At 42.0% G+C, this 18,885-nt stretch overlaps 1 protein-coding gene across 3 annotated transcripts; it reads left to right on the forward strand.

Annotated features, from left to right (window-relative positions):
• Nucleotides 1-1,808: 1,808 nt before the first annotated feature.
• On the forward strand, nucleotides 1,809-6,580 carry LOC131230922 (uncharacterized). 3 transcript variants are annotated; one of them, XM_058226945.1, is made up of 2 exons: nucleotides 1,809-1,954; nucleotides 5,354-6,580. In XM_058226945.1, the coding sequence occupies exon 2, from the start codon at nucleotides 5,545-5,547 to the stop codon at nucleotides 6,334-6,336; it is 792 nt and encodes a 263-aa protein (XP_058082928.1). In that variant the 5' UTR covers nucleotides 1,809-1,954; nucleotides 5,354-5,544; the 3' UTR covers nucleotides 6,337-6,580. The 3 variants fall into 3 exon arrangements, with proteins under 3 accessions (XP_058082928.1, XP_058082930.1, XP_058082929.1); XM_058226947.1 differs by having other exon boundaries at nucleotides 1,816-1,954; nucleotides 5,509-6,580; XM_058226946.1 differs by lacking the exon at nucleotides 1,809-1,954 and adding an exon at nucleotides 1,976-2,255.
• Nucleotides 6,581-18,885: the final 12,305 nt, after the last annotated feature.

Genomic DNA, 18,885 nt, shown 5'->3' on the forward strand with positions numbered 1-18,885 from the left:
AGCGAGGTGGCTACCAATAGTGTTATGTGGGCCCCATTGTGATGTATGCGTCCTAACAAAGCCATCCATCCATTTTCCTTATGACATAAGCCTAAAAAGGAGGTATATCCAAATCTCATATGAACTACGTCGTAGAAAAATTGGTGACTGAACACTCATCATTAAAAACTTTTTAAGTTTTTGATTAAGTTGATATTTGTGTTTTCTCTTCATCTAGGTGTGGGTGACCTAATCAACTGGATGAATGACAAACAAATATTACAGTGAGCATATGAAGTTTTCAAAAGTTGGCATTCAATTGCGATTGTTTTCTTGTGGTGTGGTCCACTCAAGATTTTAATCTCTTTCATTTTTAGGTTCATTCTCCGGAATAATATGGAAAAATAAATGAATGACTTGGATAATATATATATAACCCTAAAATTCTACCCCATTTACATTTCTTTTGAAAATACACCCGCTCGGCCCTTATTTCTTTGCTCCCTCTCTCCCTGCTCGTCCCAAACTCCAGCTCATCAGTCGTCCCTGCTCCCTCTCTCCCAGACTCCCAATCCCTACTCGTCCCAGACGCCCTATCTCCCTGCTCGTCCTAGACTCCCGCCTAGCCATCCCTCTTAGCTCTTTAATCTCTCTCTCTCTCTCTCTCGTCTCCAACCAACTCAGAAGGTATGTATATAAAACCAACACCTTTTTTTTTTTCTTGATTTTTATGTTGTTTAGAAGGTGTTTGATAAAATATATGTAAAACCATCGCTGTTATCTTAGATACAGTGAGATTTTGAAGGTGTAGTCCAGGTGTTTGTGAAAATATTGTAACGGAGAACTCGGCTTGATCTTGGCTTGAACTCGCCCGAGCTGCTGACCGAACTGAGCCAAGCTGGCCAGTCGGGCTCAAGGACTGAGCCGAACCAAGTTCAAGTTGAGGTCAGCTAGTGGCCGAGCCGAGTCGAGCTGAGGCCAGCTCGACTCGGTTGAACTCGATGTACACCCCTATATGTTATGCAAGCTCACATATCACTGTCAATAGCCACCTCACTATCAACGCTGTCATTATGCAATCGGCATCTCGTCTAGCCCAATGAGCCCCACCCGACTTTAAATCAGGCATGGACCTATTAGCTTGGCCCATTGGCTAGGCCGCCAACTTGCACAGATGGCCCGATGGGCTGAGTGCCGGCCCAAATCACTTTCTCTTAGCATGGATGTCTGAAACCACTTCAAACATACCCTGCAAATATATGCCATTCTAATTTTCAGGTAAGCCCTGCATTTTGAACCGTACAATGCTCCGTTCGTCTATCCGTGTGACTGAGAATTTAGAGTTATAAGGAAATTAAAAAAAAAAAATCATTGATTTTGAACAAAAGAGAGCAACCAGTCAAGCCTGGCAACGGTAGATTCGATGCTTAAGTGGACCACACAATGAGGATTAAATGGCTACCGTTCAAAACATCCTGGGACCACATAAGTTTTGGATCAACATGATATTTGTTTTTTTACCCTCATCCCAGGTTTACGTGGCCTTATGAATAGGTTTAGATGGTAAATAAACGGTGGGCCCCAGGAAGGTTTCAACGGTGGGGATCATTATCGCTGGCTCATTGCTTCTTCTTGTGGTGTGGTCTATTTGAGCATTGGATATGCCTAATTTTTTGTCTTGTAACATAAGATGATATGAAAAAATGAATGGACGGTGTGGATAAAACCCATACATTATGTTAGTTACCGCAGAACCTGTGCCTGTGCCGAGCTTGGGACAGGCGGGGGTAGTACCCAATCCGCGTCGCAGTCAAACGGCAAGGGTTAACGCCGTTATCGAGTGTGAACGCTCGCTCTCGATCTCTCTCCCTTTTCTCGTCAGTTCTCTCTTCAAAACCGCGACGGCGCCTTTTCGACAGCGTCCCTAGCCACCTAGCCAGCTGCGACAGCGGCCAGCCCTCTCGAATCGCCTCAGGTTTCTCTCTCTCTCTCTCTCTCTCTCTCTCTCTCTCTCTCTCTCTCTGTTTCAAATCAAACCCTTCTGCATGCCGAAACTGGAAATTTGTGTAACTGTCGAAAAACCCTAATCCCAAAACCCCGATTTCAACCAAAATTCCAACTTCCACAACCCGTAGTGGAATTGTATCGAAAAAAAAGAAGAACCCAAGCCTTGAGAAGGATAATCAATCGAGGGAGTATACACACAAAACCAAACCCATGAATCCGATCACCGATCTCGCTGGCCCCTCTTCGACTCACCGATCATGCTGCAGCTGGTATCTCTCTCTTTCTCTCTCAATCGGTAGAGGTCAAATTGAGCGGATTCATGGCGTTTGTGAACTCCTTGCCATGGCTTTTCCGAAATCGTTTCTCACGTTGTAAAAATACATACAATTTCGAAAAGAAATCGATTCCTCTTCGATTCTATCACTGTACGGTTAGGGTTAGGGTTTGGTTTTGTATGTATACTTCCTCGATTGATTATCTTTCTCAAGTCTACAGTTGTTTTTTTTTTTCAATATAATTCCACTGTGGGTCGTGAAAGTTGGAATTTTGTTTGAGATTAGGGTCTTGGGATTAGGATATTTCGACGGTTACACAAATTTCCATTTTCGACAGTTACACACTGAATTATCATGTGGATTACAAAAAAAAGGGGGGTTTTGATTTGAAACTATGGCCCTCGAATTACACGCACACACACCCGTGTCTTTATTGTTTGAAAGATAAAGGAAATGTACACACACACATATGGTTGGAAGCAGTGTTTTAAACATCGACGATATCGGCCGATATATCCCACGATATTTCTTGTATCCCACCTGTGCAATACGAAACACATAAGTAGTGGGATATATCCCACATGTTCAATCCAGTGAGCATTTTTTATTTTCAATAATTTTTTTCTTGTAAATCATGTTAAATTAGTGTCAAATTGTTACAAATCCATGTTTTTTCATGTTTTACATGAAAAATCATCGATTGGGAGCTTCGATTTGAGATTTGGAGGAGGACCAAGTTGCGGAAAATTGAATTTATTTTATTTTTCCCAATTTCTCGTAAATCAGTTGAAATCTATGTCCAAAAATAAAATCAAACATATATGTAACCTGATTTAGTGATTCTTCTTTTGCTTTTGAATGTATTGCTTGTGTTTCCACACGTCTTCTTATATTTATAAATTATATGAATAAACTTTGAATATACTTGCATCAATTCAGTTAGACAACGCATAAATTGGGACCCCATACAAAGAAAACCTATTAATGTGCACGTGTTTTTTGTAATGTTTTAATTTGTAAGTGTGTATTGATGTCTTTTTTAACAATCACTGAAATTTCATTGAAAAATTCAACCAATTTCTAATGTTTCCCCATGTTTCCAACAACAACGATACATTATGCGATACATCTGGTATATCCCATGCGATAACAGATACGTATCCGTATCCCAAGGGTGTGATACGTAAGGCGATACCGATATTTTGAACACTGGTTGGAAGTAGGTGATGCAACCCAATGGCCACCCAAGTCGATTGGTTAAGATTTTGAAGAAAAGGCCGACATCTCACGTGTGCACAAGAAAAATGCCCACTTTCCCTTTTTAGGCCATCTTTACTTTCCATTTTTAGGCAAATATCTTTTTATTTCTTTTAAATGTCTACATTAAGTAGTTTCCTTTGATGTCTTTATATTAGGTAATAAGTAATCTTATATTTAAGTACTCTCTTATTTAGGTAGTTTCTTATTTTCTCAGATCTTGGCTAGCTAGGAATTCCATTTTTAGATTCCATAGTTTTTATTACAGGTTGTACGGACTGATTATAAATATGGCCTATGGCTTTTGGAATAAGATAAGTTGATTGATATTTTCTTTGAGTAATTCTCATATTTCTCTATGGTAGTTGTTGGAGGGGGGAAGTGATCTCTAGTTCAGGACTAGAGAACTATTGAGCTTGCTCATAGTCTTGCATTCATGATCTCTAGCATTTGGCTCGAGGATTGTTGCGTCCTTTTCCACAATATCTTTCTTCTTTTCTTTCATCTATTTGCTTCCCCTTTTGGGGTTTGCATTAGTAGGGTTTTGGGATCTTAGTGTTGAAGTAGGTTGGGTTGAAATGTTAGGTTTGGTTTGAGATGAAGGCTGCATTTGGACGCACAGGTGAATTGAATTGCAAACATACATTCATTTTTATCAACAGGGAATGACAAAAAGTAATGACATTAGCTAGTATTCCTAACGATTAACAAGGAAGTAGGCCTTAAATTGCAGTTGAGTTTCTTTCAAGTCCAAATTGGAAGCAAAGCAACTGTGATTAGGTGCTCAGAGACTCTAAACAATTACCAAGGAGATTACAAATTGGTTTTTCCATTTTGTTCAACTAATAATTGCAATTCATTTTGCTAGTGCATCCAAACACACACCCAATGGATCCATTCTTCAAGTATTGCAATAAATTTTTATTTTTATTTTTTATTTTTTGCTTTAGGTTGTCAACTCTTGGTTTGTATTAGTGAATTGAATTAGAGATTGCGATTTTCCATTTTTTAAAGTTTTCTCCATTTACTCATAGGATTGTGTTGGTATTATTTGCCCAAAACTAGGGTTTGTTGTGATTAGCATCTCAAGTCCAGTGAATGGTTTTGGTTCTTGCTTCAAAATTCGGGTTTTGAATCAACCTTGGAGTTCTTGGTTCTTCAGAGTATACTTTTGGGGTGGTCTCTATATATTGTTTTCATGTTCATCTTGATCTAATTTTATGGTTTTGTGTTACTTGTTGAGTATGTGACTTCAATTTTTATTTTATTTTCATGTAGTAAAAGGTGAATTGGGGTCTAGCTTGAAATCAAAATTTTTAGTTTCCTTCCTTTGTGTCGATTTTTTTCCCTTCTTCAGAGAAGTCTTTATTATCTATCAGTGAGGTTTGGGCTTTTTGGTGTTGGTTTTGAAGGACTAAATGATACTTTGGTAGATTATAGTGGGACATACTTTGCATGGAAGTCGTACTTGATTCAGGTTGTCCAGGCTGTGGTCTAATTTGATGATTTGCACAACTGGAAAAACAAACCAGTGATGCAATTGTAACTGTTGAGGCAGTGGGCATTTTCTCGTTGAATATGGACCATTGATCGATTTTCTTTCTAACTATCCATTTGAGACATGGGTTGAATGATTGGGATCGTTCATTGAATGTGATGTCTGGACTTCCTCTACGGGGCACACCAACTAGGATGACCTGCATTAAGTGAGTGATGCATGCAACATGTACTGTGAATGAAGTCTTTTCTTTCACTCATTGAATGGAAAATTGCTATACTCTGGTTTGGGATTTCAGTTCTTGCAGATAATTTTGTGATACTGGTTGTGTTTGTAGGAAATAAACCAGGCTGTGGAAACGGGTGCTTGATTCGGATTTCTTCTGTGGTTTCTGAATTTAACTATCTGGTTTTTGAGTTTTGGATTAAAAATATATTGGTGCGGATATTGGATTTTCTATTGGCTGTAAAGGTAAATTTCTACTTCCTCTAGGTTGCGGTCTTTGAGTTTCGAATCTCCAGAGGAAAAATGTCGAGCAAGAAAGAAGAGAAGGCTCAGGTCGCAGCTGACCGAATTAAGGCAGCTACATTGACAGCCGCAAAGGGTCTCAGCCGTGCTCAGGCTGAACGGGCAGCTGCAGCAGCTGCCCGGAATGTAAATGCATACGGGCAAAAGGAAGAAGGGCCGAGCAGGTGGCAGGAACGTAAGGAAGCCAAGCGCCAGATGTATCTCATGAGCACTGAAAAGGCTGTGAAATTGGGTGAAAGGAAAGACCTCAAGTCCTCTATGTCTTCCACTGGAGGCTCTGCCTCCCAATGCCAAAAGTGTTTCCAGACAGACCACTGGACATATGAATGCAAGAATGAGCGGGTCTATATTTCACGCCCCTCTCGAACTCAACAGCTCAAAAATCCCAAACTGAAGATGAAGCTTTCGGTCTCATATGAATTGGACAACCCTGATATTCCAAAGGCGGAGAGGGGTGAAAAGAGCAGCACTAAAAGCAAGAGCAGCACTAAGAGCAAAAGGAAGCACCGCTCGGATAGTGATACTGGGGGCGACACTAGTGAGGCTTCTGTTTTCGAGACAGATAGCGGGTCATCAGTGACAGGTTCAGAGTATTCTTCAGGGGAGAGTTCAAGTTACAGTTCATCGTCTGATTCAGAGGAAGAGCGGAGGAGGCGGAGGAGGAAGCAGCAGAAAAAGAAGAGGAGGCACCGGAAGAAGTACAGCTCGTCCTCAGATTCCTCTGAATCTGAGTCAGCTTCGGATTCTGATTCAGATGACAAGGCGAGCCGGAGGAAGAGCAGAAGACGTTAGAGGAGAGATGGGAAGGAAGATGTGACATGTTTTCTATTGGTAATAATTTTCATATTTGGTGCTGCTGCAGTATCGAAATTTAACTGCCTTTGATCCTTTGATTGTAGTATCTTGTCTATATAAAACAGCAGGACTTGCTGGATTAGGCTGTGGTAGTAGTTTGACAAGGAATTTTTTCTTAATTTTTTTTTTATGGATGCTTCATTATATTATTTGTTTTCTAGAAGCAGCACTTGAATATTCAGTTTGATGGCTTTCTGTTTGAAAGTGGTTTATTAGATTGTATCTTGACTCTTTTAAATATATATATGTATATATATATATATTTTTTCTGGCATCCATTCACTGCATGTATGCTGCGTGCAGTGTTTGATACATATACATGAATACATACAAGTCCAGCTGTAAGTTGTGGTCCACCCAGCGGATAACTTCCAATCCTTTTCACGTGTGTGCCGTGTCCAACCCGTCCAGTAGGTTGGCCCTATCAGAGGATCTTCTTGTGCAAAAATCAGCCATATCTACTTATCGATTGGACTGCACTTGTATCTTTATATTTGTCAATGGCTATGAATTGTTTTCTATTGTTTGGCCTTTTTGATGAGTGTGTAGAACTGACTTTTGCACTATGTGATCCTCCTAGTGGGACCAACCTATCGGAAGGATTATCCACTGGGTGGACTGTACCTTGTGGTCCAACCAGTCCCCCCGTGCCCCCCTTCCCCAAAATCAAATAGACTGGCCCCATCATGAGAATCACCTTGCACAAAAAATCAGCCATGTACTCATCAAGTGGGCCACACCATAGAAAATAGTGTATTGCCACTGATAAATAACAAAATACTTGTGTGGTCCACCTGATGTGTGGACGAGGCTGATTTTTAGTATTGGCGATCCTCATGGCTGGGCCAAATCAGATGCACATGACATTGGAAGTTATCCACTGTGTGGAGAGTTACTCATCATGCAACCGATTGGATGTGAGCATTTCTCTGTGTGACAGAACTTGTTGAATTAGGCTTTGATAGTAGTTGCGGAAGGATCTTTTCAAATGATGCTTTATTATGTATTATGTTTTCTAGAGGCTGTGATCGACACATTCAGTTTGATGGCCTTTTGTTGGAAATGGTTTTATTAGATTTGTTCTTCACATTTTCTTTCTGGTAATTTCATTTATGCCTTGTGTGGGATGGTTGAGTTTCTATAACTAAGCTGTTGCAATCAATGCTTTAGGGAAAAGAGTGGTTCATTTTCCTTATTATTAGGAGGGGCTAAGACTTGTGTAAAAGAATGGGCTTCTACTCTGAATATCCCTGCGGGTTGCTTTTTCTTAGTTGTTTTGGGGCTCCTTTTATATCGTTTGTGCTTGTGTCGCTTCTATATTAATAAAATTTTCATTGCCTTTAAAAAAAAAAAGAAAAGAAAATTTTCTCCCCTAGTAATCTTGCACAAACATCAAAGCCCTGTTAATGAAAAGAAATATATAGTAAGGTTTAAGGAACTAAATGCACAAGGAATGTACAAGTAACTAATTTCTACTGACCGACCGCATCTTCTGCAGCCCTGTTAATTAGAACTAGTAATAAAAGACTAAATACAAAAGGACTGAACCTACTGTATACTATCCAACAAAATTTCAAGGTATAAACATATCTAAATGGGCCTTCTGAGGACCACATCCTGATATGTGTTAGTCATTCCGTGAGTACATGCTGTCTCATTTGGGTTTTGGATCCAAATGGAGACAATGGATCTCTTCTTGTGTTTCTTCAGCGAGACTTGCTCTCCTTGTTTTTTTTTTTTTCCTGATCGTTAAGGGGGCTTCGCCTAGGAGATCCACTATCTCCCTTTTTATTTATTCTGGTGTCTGAAACCCTGGGTGGAACGCTAAGTGGGGGTTAGAAAGTAGGTCTATTTCAGGGATTCTGGGTAGAGAATTATCCTTTCCGCATTTGCCACCTCCAATTTGCGGATGATACTCTGTTCTTTTGCGAAGCAGAAGAATATATGGTATATTTTTTAAGTATGTCAATCTACTGGTTTGAGGTAATTTCTGGTCTTAAAGTCAATAAATCGAAGTGTGAGATATTCGGGATCAATCTGTTGCCAGAGATTTCTTGTCGGTAGCCCAACATCTTTGGTTGCAAAGTAGGATGCTTCCCCTCTTCCTATCTGGGTCTTCCGTTGTGTGTGGGCAAGCCTTTGTTGTTCCTGTGGGATAAAATCTTAGAAAGACTGGAAAGCAAACTATCTGCTTAGAAGGGTAAACTTACGTCCCTAGGAGGCAGATTAACCTTAATCAAGGCGTGCTTATCCAACCCCCTGGTTTACTATGTCTCTTTTCCAACGCCCCAAGTCGGTGTTGTCTAAGATTGACAAACTCCGGAGGGATTTTTTATGGTAGGGTGCTTCAGAACTGAGAAAATTTGAATCAAACGCCTGGATTTGGTTAATGAAGCGCTCCTCAAGAAATGGGTTTGGCAGCTTGCCACATGGTAGAGCAGCTTTTGGATATCTATTGTGGCAGCCAAGTACGGGACTTTCCTGATGGATTGGTGGATTAAAAAGTCCTCATTTTATTGATTATCATATATTTGGAAAGGCATTAACAAAACAACTATCTTGGTTTTTGGTAGATCGAAATTTTTGGTGGGGGGAAGGAAAGAGAATTAGGTTCTGGCTGGACCCATGGTTAGGGGATCAGCCCTTGATCTCTTCCTTTCGGCAGCTGGCTGCTCTGTCATTAGATAAAGATATCCTAGCGGCTTCTTGCTTTTCTTTTTGTGGTGAAGAAAGGATTTGGCTCCCCCCATTTAGAAGAGACTTACGTGGTAATGAAATAGAAGCCTTAGCTTCTATTCCGTCTCTGTTGCAAGGTCATTCCTTCACCCAATCCCAGCAAACCCAATCCCAGCAAACCCTTGGTTAGGGGATCAACCCTTGATCTCTTCCTTTCGGGAGCTGGCTGCTCTGTCATTAGATAAAGATATCCTAGTGGCCTCTTGCTTTCTTTTGGTGGTGAAGAAAGGATTTGGCTCCCCCCATTTAGACTTATGTGATAACGAAATAGAAGCCTTAGCTTCTCGTCTGTCTCTGTTGCAAGGTCATTCCGCCTCCCAATGCCAGCAAGACTCTTTTGTCTGGAAGATGTCTGCATCAGGGTCCTCTTCGGTTTGATCATTCTATTAAAGATTTGGCGCAGTCCCGCCCTCCAGTTTATCGTAGCCCTACTTCTGAGGTTTGGCACTATGGAGCCCCTCCTAAAACTGCGGCTTTCGCTTGGTTGGTGGGCAGGAATAGAGTGCTTATAATTGATAATCTGTGTATATGAGGAATGGTTCCTCCAAACATCTATCTGCTTTGTTATCGCTAGGCAGAGACGGTCTCTTCCTTTATTGTACTTTTTCAGCTGGAGTTTGGGCAGGGGTTCTTGGAATGGCATCTGTTGTTTGGGTCATGCCCCACTCCATTGAAGATCTTTATCCTGTCTGGCATTCAGAGAATGGAGGAATTCTCAGGAGGAAAAGATGGAGACTCGGCCTTTTAGCAGTCTTCTGGTCGATTTGGGGAGAACATATCGCAACAAAATTTCTGCGAGTTCCAGGATCTTTCATAGAGTAGTTCAACTCTTCCAGGATTTGGCACCTTCATAGAGCAATTTGTTCAGCTTGCAGCCTTGGGTTGTCTTGTTGTTGTACTTTTCTAGTTTAGGTTCTGTAGCTTTTCCTCAGTTTGTTTCTGGTTTTTGTTTTCTTTTAGTTTTTCTCTTCTTCTTTTCTGTTTTCTCGTGGTTTGTAGTTTCTGGTTTCTCGTTTGGCTTTTGCCTAATAAGGTTTCATCTTTCAAAAAAAAAAAAAACCCATCCTGATATCACATGGATTTAAGTTAACCTGTTTGTCTAACCAATAGGCTGCTTTCATGGTGTCAGCATAAGTTACATCCAGTGGCTGGCAAAAACGATGGTTGATTCGACGATTTGGATAAATTCAGTGAAAAAAAAGAAGGGGAAAATAAAATCTTTGGGCTATGAGCCTATGACCCATCTTTAGGGAAGTATGGATAATGGGAGACTAGCTGGATGTTAGAGATAGTTTGTACACCAAGTTTCAGGATGTAGTTTGTAGAGAAGACTGATCCTCATGTGTGATGCATAAAAAAACCATAAACATATCATGATGGCAAGATTTGGTGATAGAACATGAAAAACCATAAACGTGTACAAAAACCCTATTAAGACCAAGCAAAGGAGATGGAAGATGGGAAAGAAACTGACAAAAAACTAACCTAAGAAAGAGAAAATATTAGAGATAGAGAGGAGGATGGACATCCCAATGGGGGAGGGTTGCAATTCTATGGATTGGCAAGAAAAATGGCATTTAGTTTGAGTGTTTTTTTTTTTTTTTTTTAAAATAAAAATAAAAAATAAATAAATCCTGAGTCTTTAGGGTTGATATTTTTACATTTGAAGAATGCCTCTTGCTTTGAGTGGTCCAATGATCTAACCTTTGCCATGGACTGGTCCAATCAAGGAACGTTTGCTACAACACTGTTCAATCACAATGGATTGCTTCTCAACTGGTAGAAAAATGAGAGAGACGGGAGTGTGGTGAAAAAAAATAAAGGGAAACAGGAGAGTTTATCAATCAGAATGGAACCTCATACGAATCTGAAAGGAAGAAGGCAGTCTCTGATTTGGAGACAGATGAGGGGTTTACAGAAGAAGAAAATCTGGGAGGGTGGATGGTGGTGTGTAGGAAGAAATCGGGGATAAGGAAGAAAGGGACGAGGGCTTCACCTGAGCTGATGGAGCTATCAATTCTATTCATGGTAGGCTTCCTGGCCGGTTGGCTACCAATTAAGTTTGAAAGAGTTTTTGGGTGAGCTGGTAAGGTTATGGAAATTGTTATCCCTCGCAAACTGATTCGTCGAAAATTTGATGCTTTGCCTTCATTTGAATGAGTGGAGAGTACGGGGCAGAGAAAGCTGTAAAGGTTCTTGATGGTGTTAGTTTTGGTGGTCAGACACTAGGGGTGCAGAAAGCCCGGTTTGGGCCAGAAGTTAAAAACAGGGAAGGGATGAGATGAAGAGAGACTGGGATGAAAAGAGGTAGTGAATCATTGCTGGAAAACAGGAAATGTTTAGACTTTAAAACTAGGATGGGTAATAAAGGGATGGAGAGGGGATTATAGGTAGAGGATGGGAGAGGTTCAGGGGTAGCAGAGAGGTGCAGAACTTAAAAGGGACGTGCTATCGGACCTCCCAGGTACGCACCTAATCAGAAATCACTGTGCACAGAGAAAGGAGAGAGCTCGAGCCCTGCCCATAAAATGGGTTTGGAGGGAGGAGACGGGGGAAGGGCATGAAGGGGATAGTGTGCAAATTGGACATTGAAAAAGCTTTTGATCATGTAGACTAGGATTTCCTCACCTACATGTTACATCGATTGTGGTGCAGGGAGGAGTGGAGGTCATAGATTTGTGTTTGTGTTCAATCAGTAAAATTCTCGATTTTAGTGAATGGCTGACCAAATGGATTCTTTAAAGTGACTAGGGCGTTGTGTCAAGGGGATCCACTTTTGCCATATCTTTTCGTTGTAGTCATGGAAGCTTTGAGTAGGATGATTAAAAGAGGATCAGAGCTGGGTTTAGCTCAAGGTTTCCGAGTGGAAAACTCACAATTTCAAATATCTCACTTACAATATGTGGATGACTGTTTGCTTTTCTCTAAAGCCGATGAGCAAAAGTTGACAATCTTCAGATGATGCTAGTTTGTTTTGAGGTAGCGCTAGTTTGTTTTGAGGTAGCATCGGGATTGAAGGTAAACATTTGCAAAAGCGTCCTATTAGGAGTTGGTCTTTCAAGAGAAGTAGGATTTTTTGCTAGGGTATTTGGGTGTAGGGAGGGCTCCTATCCAACCACATTCCTTGGTTACCGTTATGTATTTGAAAGCTGGCCAAGTACATTTGGGACAAAGTACTAGAGAGAATTGAAAGGAAATTTTCATGTTGGAAGAGAAAGCACCTATCTTTAGGTGGGAAGTTAACAATAATTGAGGCCATGTCTAACTTTCCAGTCTACTTCATGTCTTTATTTAAGTGTCTGAAAACAGTGTTGGATAAGCTAGAAAAAATTAGAAAGGACTTCTCATGGGAAGGGGCTAGTGACAAGCACAAATTTTGTCTTTTGAAGTTGGAGGAAGTTTGCAAGCGTGGTCTTCAGGTTTTGGGTGAAATGATTTTAGCATTATTGGGTAATTGGGTTTGGAGGTTTGGGGTAGATAAGGGTTGTATGTGGAGGGAAGTAGTATCGAGGAAGTATGGGGTTCAAGAGGGCTCGTGGTGGATAAAAGACTCTTCGCTATATAGGGCATTTTCCATGTGGAAAGTGGCGTCCTCACTAAAAAAAAAAAGTTTGGAAAGAGTTGATGTTTACTTAAGGAATGGCGAAGAGATAAGATTTTGGGAGGATATTTGATTAGGGGATCAAAAGCTAAAGGAGATTCCCCCATCTGGCAGGGATTTCGCTCGAACCCCCCTCCGCTGGGGGGGGGGGGGGGGGGGGTGTGAGAGGAGTTGCCGAACCTGCTACAAATGTTAAGTAAGGTCCGTCCCTTAGGGCCTGTTTGGATACCACCAAATAAGTTACTTTTTCTACTTACAGCAGTAGATAAGTAAGTTTGGTTTATGATTAGTTATAAGTTACTTTTTTACTTAAAGTTAATCACTTCAGTTAATTCTTTTAGCTTTTCTCATTTTCATAAGTTGCTGAAGAGAGGTATCGGGAAAGATGAAAGGGAGGATAAGCTGATAAGTATGTTGTTTACCAAACATATGTGCTTAATGAGTAGAAATGAAGATAAGCTACTTGAGGCCTAAGTAGCTTATTGCTTATCTTAAGTAACTTATGATCCAAATGCCCCCTTAGTCTCCAAAAGGGATTCGTTGTGATGGTCACATGACAAGTCTGGCAAGTTTTTAGTAAAATCTTTCTACCGCATGATCAGTGGTGAATCAAGGGTTAATGGCACAAGTCACAAAGTTTTTGTATGGAGTTATGGGACTTCTCCAAAGGTGGCAGCGCTAGCTTGGTGAGTGGGAAGAAATAAAGTGCTCACAGTAGACTATCTTCACAAGAGGCTTATGATTCTACTGGATGCATCTTCTATGCTATCAAGATGAGGAGTTGGTAAATCATCTTTTCTTTCACTATTCATTTGCAAGGAAGTGATGGGAAAGTTTCTTCATCTTGATTGGCAAAAGTTTCTTCATCTTGATTGGCCTTGAGTGGGTCTTGCTGGGCTCTATCGAGTCTCTTCTCATGTTGTGGCAAGGCAGGGGTAAAGGAAAGGTTGGGAAGAGGTTTGGCGTCTATGTTTGTAAGTTGGGATTTGGTCAATTTGATTAGAAAGGAACCATCACTGTTTTTTTTTTTTTTGAAAGATAACTTGTATTAAAAGGAATAGAAAAACAGGAGGAAAGGAATTGCTGAGATAGCAGCGCCTAGGAAACCTGAAGAAAAGCTAGATCCACATTAAACCCATCCATATGGGAAGCCCATTCAGCAATGAAACACTTAACAAAGGAGCACACTAAGTGAGGGGGCTTCGACTCGTTCCGAAAGCACCGATTGTTCCTTTCGATCCAAACAGCTCACCAAGTCGCCAAAATCGCCATACGCCATAACCGAAATAGAGGTTTGCCTAGTCGAACACCATGCCAGGCCTTGAGTAGCGTATCCACATCTCTCGGTAAGCACCAATTTATTTTGAAGCAAGATAGAATGACTGTCCAAATTGAGTTGGCAAAGGAGTAGTGGATCAGTAAATGGTCTACAGTTTCTTCAGCGGACATGCAACATAAGCAAACATTAGGAAGGATCATTCCTTTTTTCCTGAGGTTATCCACGGTGAGGATTCGACTCTTCCCAGCCAGCCACCCAAACACATGCAGCTTAGGGGGAACGGCATACTTCCAAATGAAGTGAGGATGTTGAATAGAGGTGTCATTGTTAGAGGCCGATAGCTGCTTGAAGAAAGATCTGACCGAGAAAACAAACGATTTGTCTACTTTCCAGATAATGCTGTCCTTACGGGCCTGAGTAGGGAGAGCGTGATGGATGCAGTCCATGAGATCCACAAATTCGTTAATTTCCCAATCCTCCAGATTTCTTCTGCATTGAATGTTCCAAACTACTTTGTCTGCTTCAATAGAGTAGTTTTCCGCTATGGAGCTATTTTTGTTATTCGCGAACCGAAAAATGTTGGGAAATTTGTCTTTCAGATGAATATTACCTAACCAGGTATCCATCCAAAATCTGATGCAGTCTCCCTTGCCAACTTCGAACCCAATCCTTTTGATCATCTCACGATGCATGTGCCATATACCTTTCCATATTGCAGAAGCTCTTTATAAAGAGGATTCTCTAGTCCACTACTTCCTTTCTGAACTCCCATATTTACCTTTGATGAGCTTGTTCCACAGGCTATCCATTTCAGTGCCTAGTCTCCAAATCCATTTCCCTAAAAGGGCCTGATTAATCAATTTTAAGTCTTTTATACCAGCTCCTCCATCTTTAATATGCTTACAGACTTGTCTCCATTGTATGAGGTTGTATTTCTTTTTATTGTCCTTACCCTGCCATAGAAAGTTGCGTCTGAGGGAGTCAATAGCCTTGAGGACCTTAGTGGGGTAGCAAAACAGGGACATGAAATAAGTGGGGAGATTAGAAAGCGCTGCATTTATCAATGTGAGGTAGCCTCCAATGGAAAGATACCGGCTTTTCCACCCAGACAGGTGGTTATGGAATCTCTGAATGACCTTATCCCACTAATGGGATTTGGGCAAACCAACACAGAGAGGGAGGCCAAGGAAAGTAGTTGGAAAAGATCCCAGGGAGCACCCCATTATTTCTGCGAAATCCCTAACCTCCTGACTATCCAAGTTGATTCCATAAATTTTGGATTTAACCATATTCACCTTCAGCCCTGCAACTGCTTCAAAACACCTGATAGTTGTTCGTAGATTGGCAACAGTTTTTGTCTTTGCTTTCGAAAAAATAAGGATGTCGTCCGCAAATTGCACATGGGATATTGGATCGTGCACTCCTTTCATTAGGATTCCTCTGAGGATGCCTTCCATCTGACCCTTATAGATCATCGTAGATAGAGCCTTGCCGATAATGAGAAAAAGCAGGGGAGAAAGCTTTTGAAGAATCCTTTCGGTGATCTGTTCAAAAGAATTGATAAATGAGCTAAGCTAATACATTCCCGTATCCATGTCCTCCATTTCTCCCCGAACCCATACGCTTCATCAGATAGAGAAGGAAGTCCCAATCTACGTGATCATAAGCCTTCTCCATGTCCAAATTGCAGAAGATGAATTTCTTCTTAGAATGATGGGCGGTGTCGAGGCATTCATTTGCAATGAGAGCTCCGTCGGTGATCTGTTTACCCGGAATGAAAGCGCATTGATTAGGGGCGATAATCGAGCCGATAACTTTCTGCAGCCTGTTTGCAAGAACCTTAGCCAAGATCTTATACTAGCTGCCGATGAGACTAATAGGTTTGAACTCCCTAAACTCTGAGGCTCCCGAGAACTTGGGAATCAACGTAATAAAAGTTGTCCCAATATTTTTGGATAGCATTCCTCTGTCATGGAATTCATTGATATAGGCCATCACCTCATCCTGAAGAAGATCCTAGAAGGCTTGAAAGAAAAGAATTGGATATCCATCTGGGCCGGGGGCCTTGTCTCCACCTAAGGCCATCACGACCTTCTTAACTTCTTCCAGGGAGAAATGTATTTCCAGGGAGGTAGCATCTTCATCACTGATACGTTGGAGTGAAAGATTGTCCAACCGAGGCCTGGACCATCCCTCATTTTGAAAAAGCCTTTGAAAATAGGATATAGCTTCGTTGCTGATCGACTCTTTATCTTTGATCCGATTTCCGTCAATAATAATGCTGCTGATGCGATTGGCCTTAGCATGCATGCTGGCTACGCAGTGAAAGTACCTGGTATTCCTATCTCCTTCCTTTATCCATTTTGCCCGGGCTTTTTGCTTCCACGAGATTTCGCCTAGAAAGATTTTTGCTGAGAGGGACTGAATGAGCTGGATTCTTTTTGCTAAAATTTCTTTGGACATTGGGCTGCATTCAGCTAGAGCGTCGATCTTATGGATTTCTAATATGATGGAGTCCGTCTCCTCTTCCGATTTTCGACATTCCTCCTTTGACCACTACTTCAGTTTTCTTTTCAGCATCTTTAGCTTGGAGCAAAGGGCGTGACCCACAAAACCATGAGATTGGAATTCCTTCCACCAATCAGCCACCATAGATTTGAAACCTGCACCATGGAGCCAAAAAATATCAAAACAAAAAGGCTTGGGGCCCCAGTCTACCTCCTCAGCAGACATGAAAAGGGGCCAATGATCTAAAGTAGTCCTGGGAAGGACGGACTGAGAGGAGGAAGGCAGGAGGGCAAGCCATTCAAGGGAGACAATAAAACGATCCAACCTGGACAAAATCGGATCAAGTCTCCCATTCGTCCAGGTAAAACGGGAACCAATTAAAGGGAGGTCGATCAGACAGTTACTGTCGATCCAGTTGGAGAAAGCAATCATATGAGGCTTCATTTTGCTCCCCGAAGATTTCTCTCCCATGAACCTAATGGTGTTGAAATCTCCAGTAAAACACATTGGTCCGCAGAAGCTCTGACAGACTAATGATATCTCTTTCCAGAATTCATCTCGTAAATCGTTGCTAGTAGGCCCGTAAACTAAGCAAATGAGAAAATCCGCTGCAAGAACATTGCTTCTCAGAATAGCCGTGATGGAGAAATTGCTCACTGAGCTATTCAGAAGAGTCCAGTATGCAGATTTCTAAGCAATCAGAATTCCCCCAGAACTGCCCGAAGCTTCTTTCACCACCCATTGAGCATCGGAGACCTTCCAGAGCGATCTCATGAGGCGGTCATCGAACAGATTCACTTTGGTTTCCTGGAGACAAATAATGTGGGGGTTGTATCTGCTATAACAGTTCTTTATAAGTCTTCTTTTTTTCTTAGACCCCACCCCCCGAACATTCCAGGAGATAATCTTCATGAGAGAACAACACTTCCCCGAATACCCTTTGCTCCATCTTCGTTCATAAGCTAAAGCTGCAGTTGGTGAAGGGATGACTTTTCGCTTTAGGTTCCTATTTCTTCCTGCCCTTGGGGAACATTTGTGAGGGGTTCTGTTTGGGTCTAGCGGTCTGCCGCTATTCTCCACACACTGGAAAAGAGCGAAAAAGTCCTTCGGACAATCGTTGAAAGATAGACCGAACAGTCTCCCAATATGTCCCATTGCGTTGTGGATCCACTTCTTCCTTTGGATTTTTTTGCTCAGAGAAGCCCTTAGCTCTTCCTCTATTAGTCTGACTTCGGGATTTCCATTTCTGATCTCGAGGGGCTCCGTAATGATAATCTCTGTTCTTGGGGAATCTTGAAATAGGGAGAGGAGGTTACACTCGGAACCCTCGAAAGATTGAGAAAGGATATCAGATTTGGGAGACTCTGAGGATGAAGGGGGGTGTGAGTAGGAGGACATATCTTCATCCCGGAGCGTATCTTCTGAGGGAACGTCAAAGGGGATCAACTGCAATTGCAGATTCATATCTTCCTAGCAGGTGAGACCATTTGAGCTTTTGAAACTGTGAAGGATCGCATCGGACTCGTTGGCTGAGACTAGAATGTGCGAAGAGAGGTAGGGGACCCGGGAAGTAAGGCGTTTAGGACTGGTGACAGGTGTTCGGTTGAGATCCAGATGGGTAGGGTTGGGATCAGCAGCAAGCTTCGGTTCGTTTCCCCAAGCGCTAGACTCGTATTCTGATCGAGGTTCCACCCTCGATGCACTCACCGAACCAGTATCGAGACCGGCTGTAAGAGGTGGTTTGGAACCGAAGCAAAGGGTAGGTAAGAAGTCTTTCACAGGGTTCTCAGCATGTGAGATCGCCAGCTCATTGCAGGCTATACGTGTCGACTTCTCCTTATTCGGGATTGCATCGGGAGATCGGAAAGCATCATCGGTCGCGCCACGTGTATTTCTTGATCCGGGTGGACTGGCATGACCCGCGACTCGAGGGCGGGCCATAGCCGAATTCTCACCATGTGTTTTTCTCAAGCCGGGCGATCTGAGAGGGTGGGCGACTTGAGGTCGGGGCGTAGATGGATTCTCACCGCGTGGCGAATGCTCCGGCAACGTCAAGACAGAACAATTAAGGCCTCCACCTACCGTGCTGGAATCTTTCGGTGCACCATGGGTGCATCGAAGGCAGATATCATCTTCTTCCCTACCTTGATCGCTGCTTGGAGCCGGCGGTTGTGGATGCAATCTGCTTCGCCATAAGTCACCCCAGCGTGGAAGGGGGGAGTTCGGTCCTTCCCTTTGGATCGGGAGATCGATCGTTCTATCATCCACTTGGACAACAATGGATGATGGAAGGGGCAATCCCTTTCTTCTGTTAACTCGGACTCTTATCACACCCATCTCCACTCCTCGCCTTGTTTTCAAA

This window comes from Magnolia sinica, chromosome 17, assembly GCF_029962835.1.
Source record: "Magnolia sinica isolate HGM2019 chromosome 17, MsV1, whole genome shotgun sequence".
NCBI classification, from domain to species: domain Eukaryota; kingdom Viridiplantae; phylum Streptophyta; class Magnoliopsida; order Magnoliales; family Magnoliaceae; genus Magnolia; species Magnolia sinica.

What these genes read in the sequence shown, in the direction of transcription:
- LOC131230922 (XM_058226945.1), top strand. Translation starts at nt 5,545, where the DNA reads ATGTCGAGCAAGAAAGAAGAGAAGGCTCAGGTCGCAGCTGACCGAATT.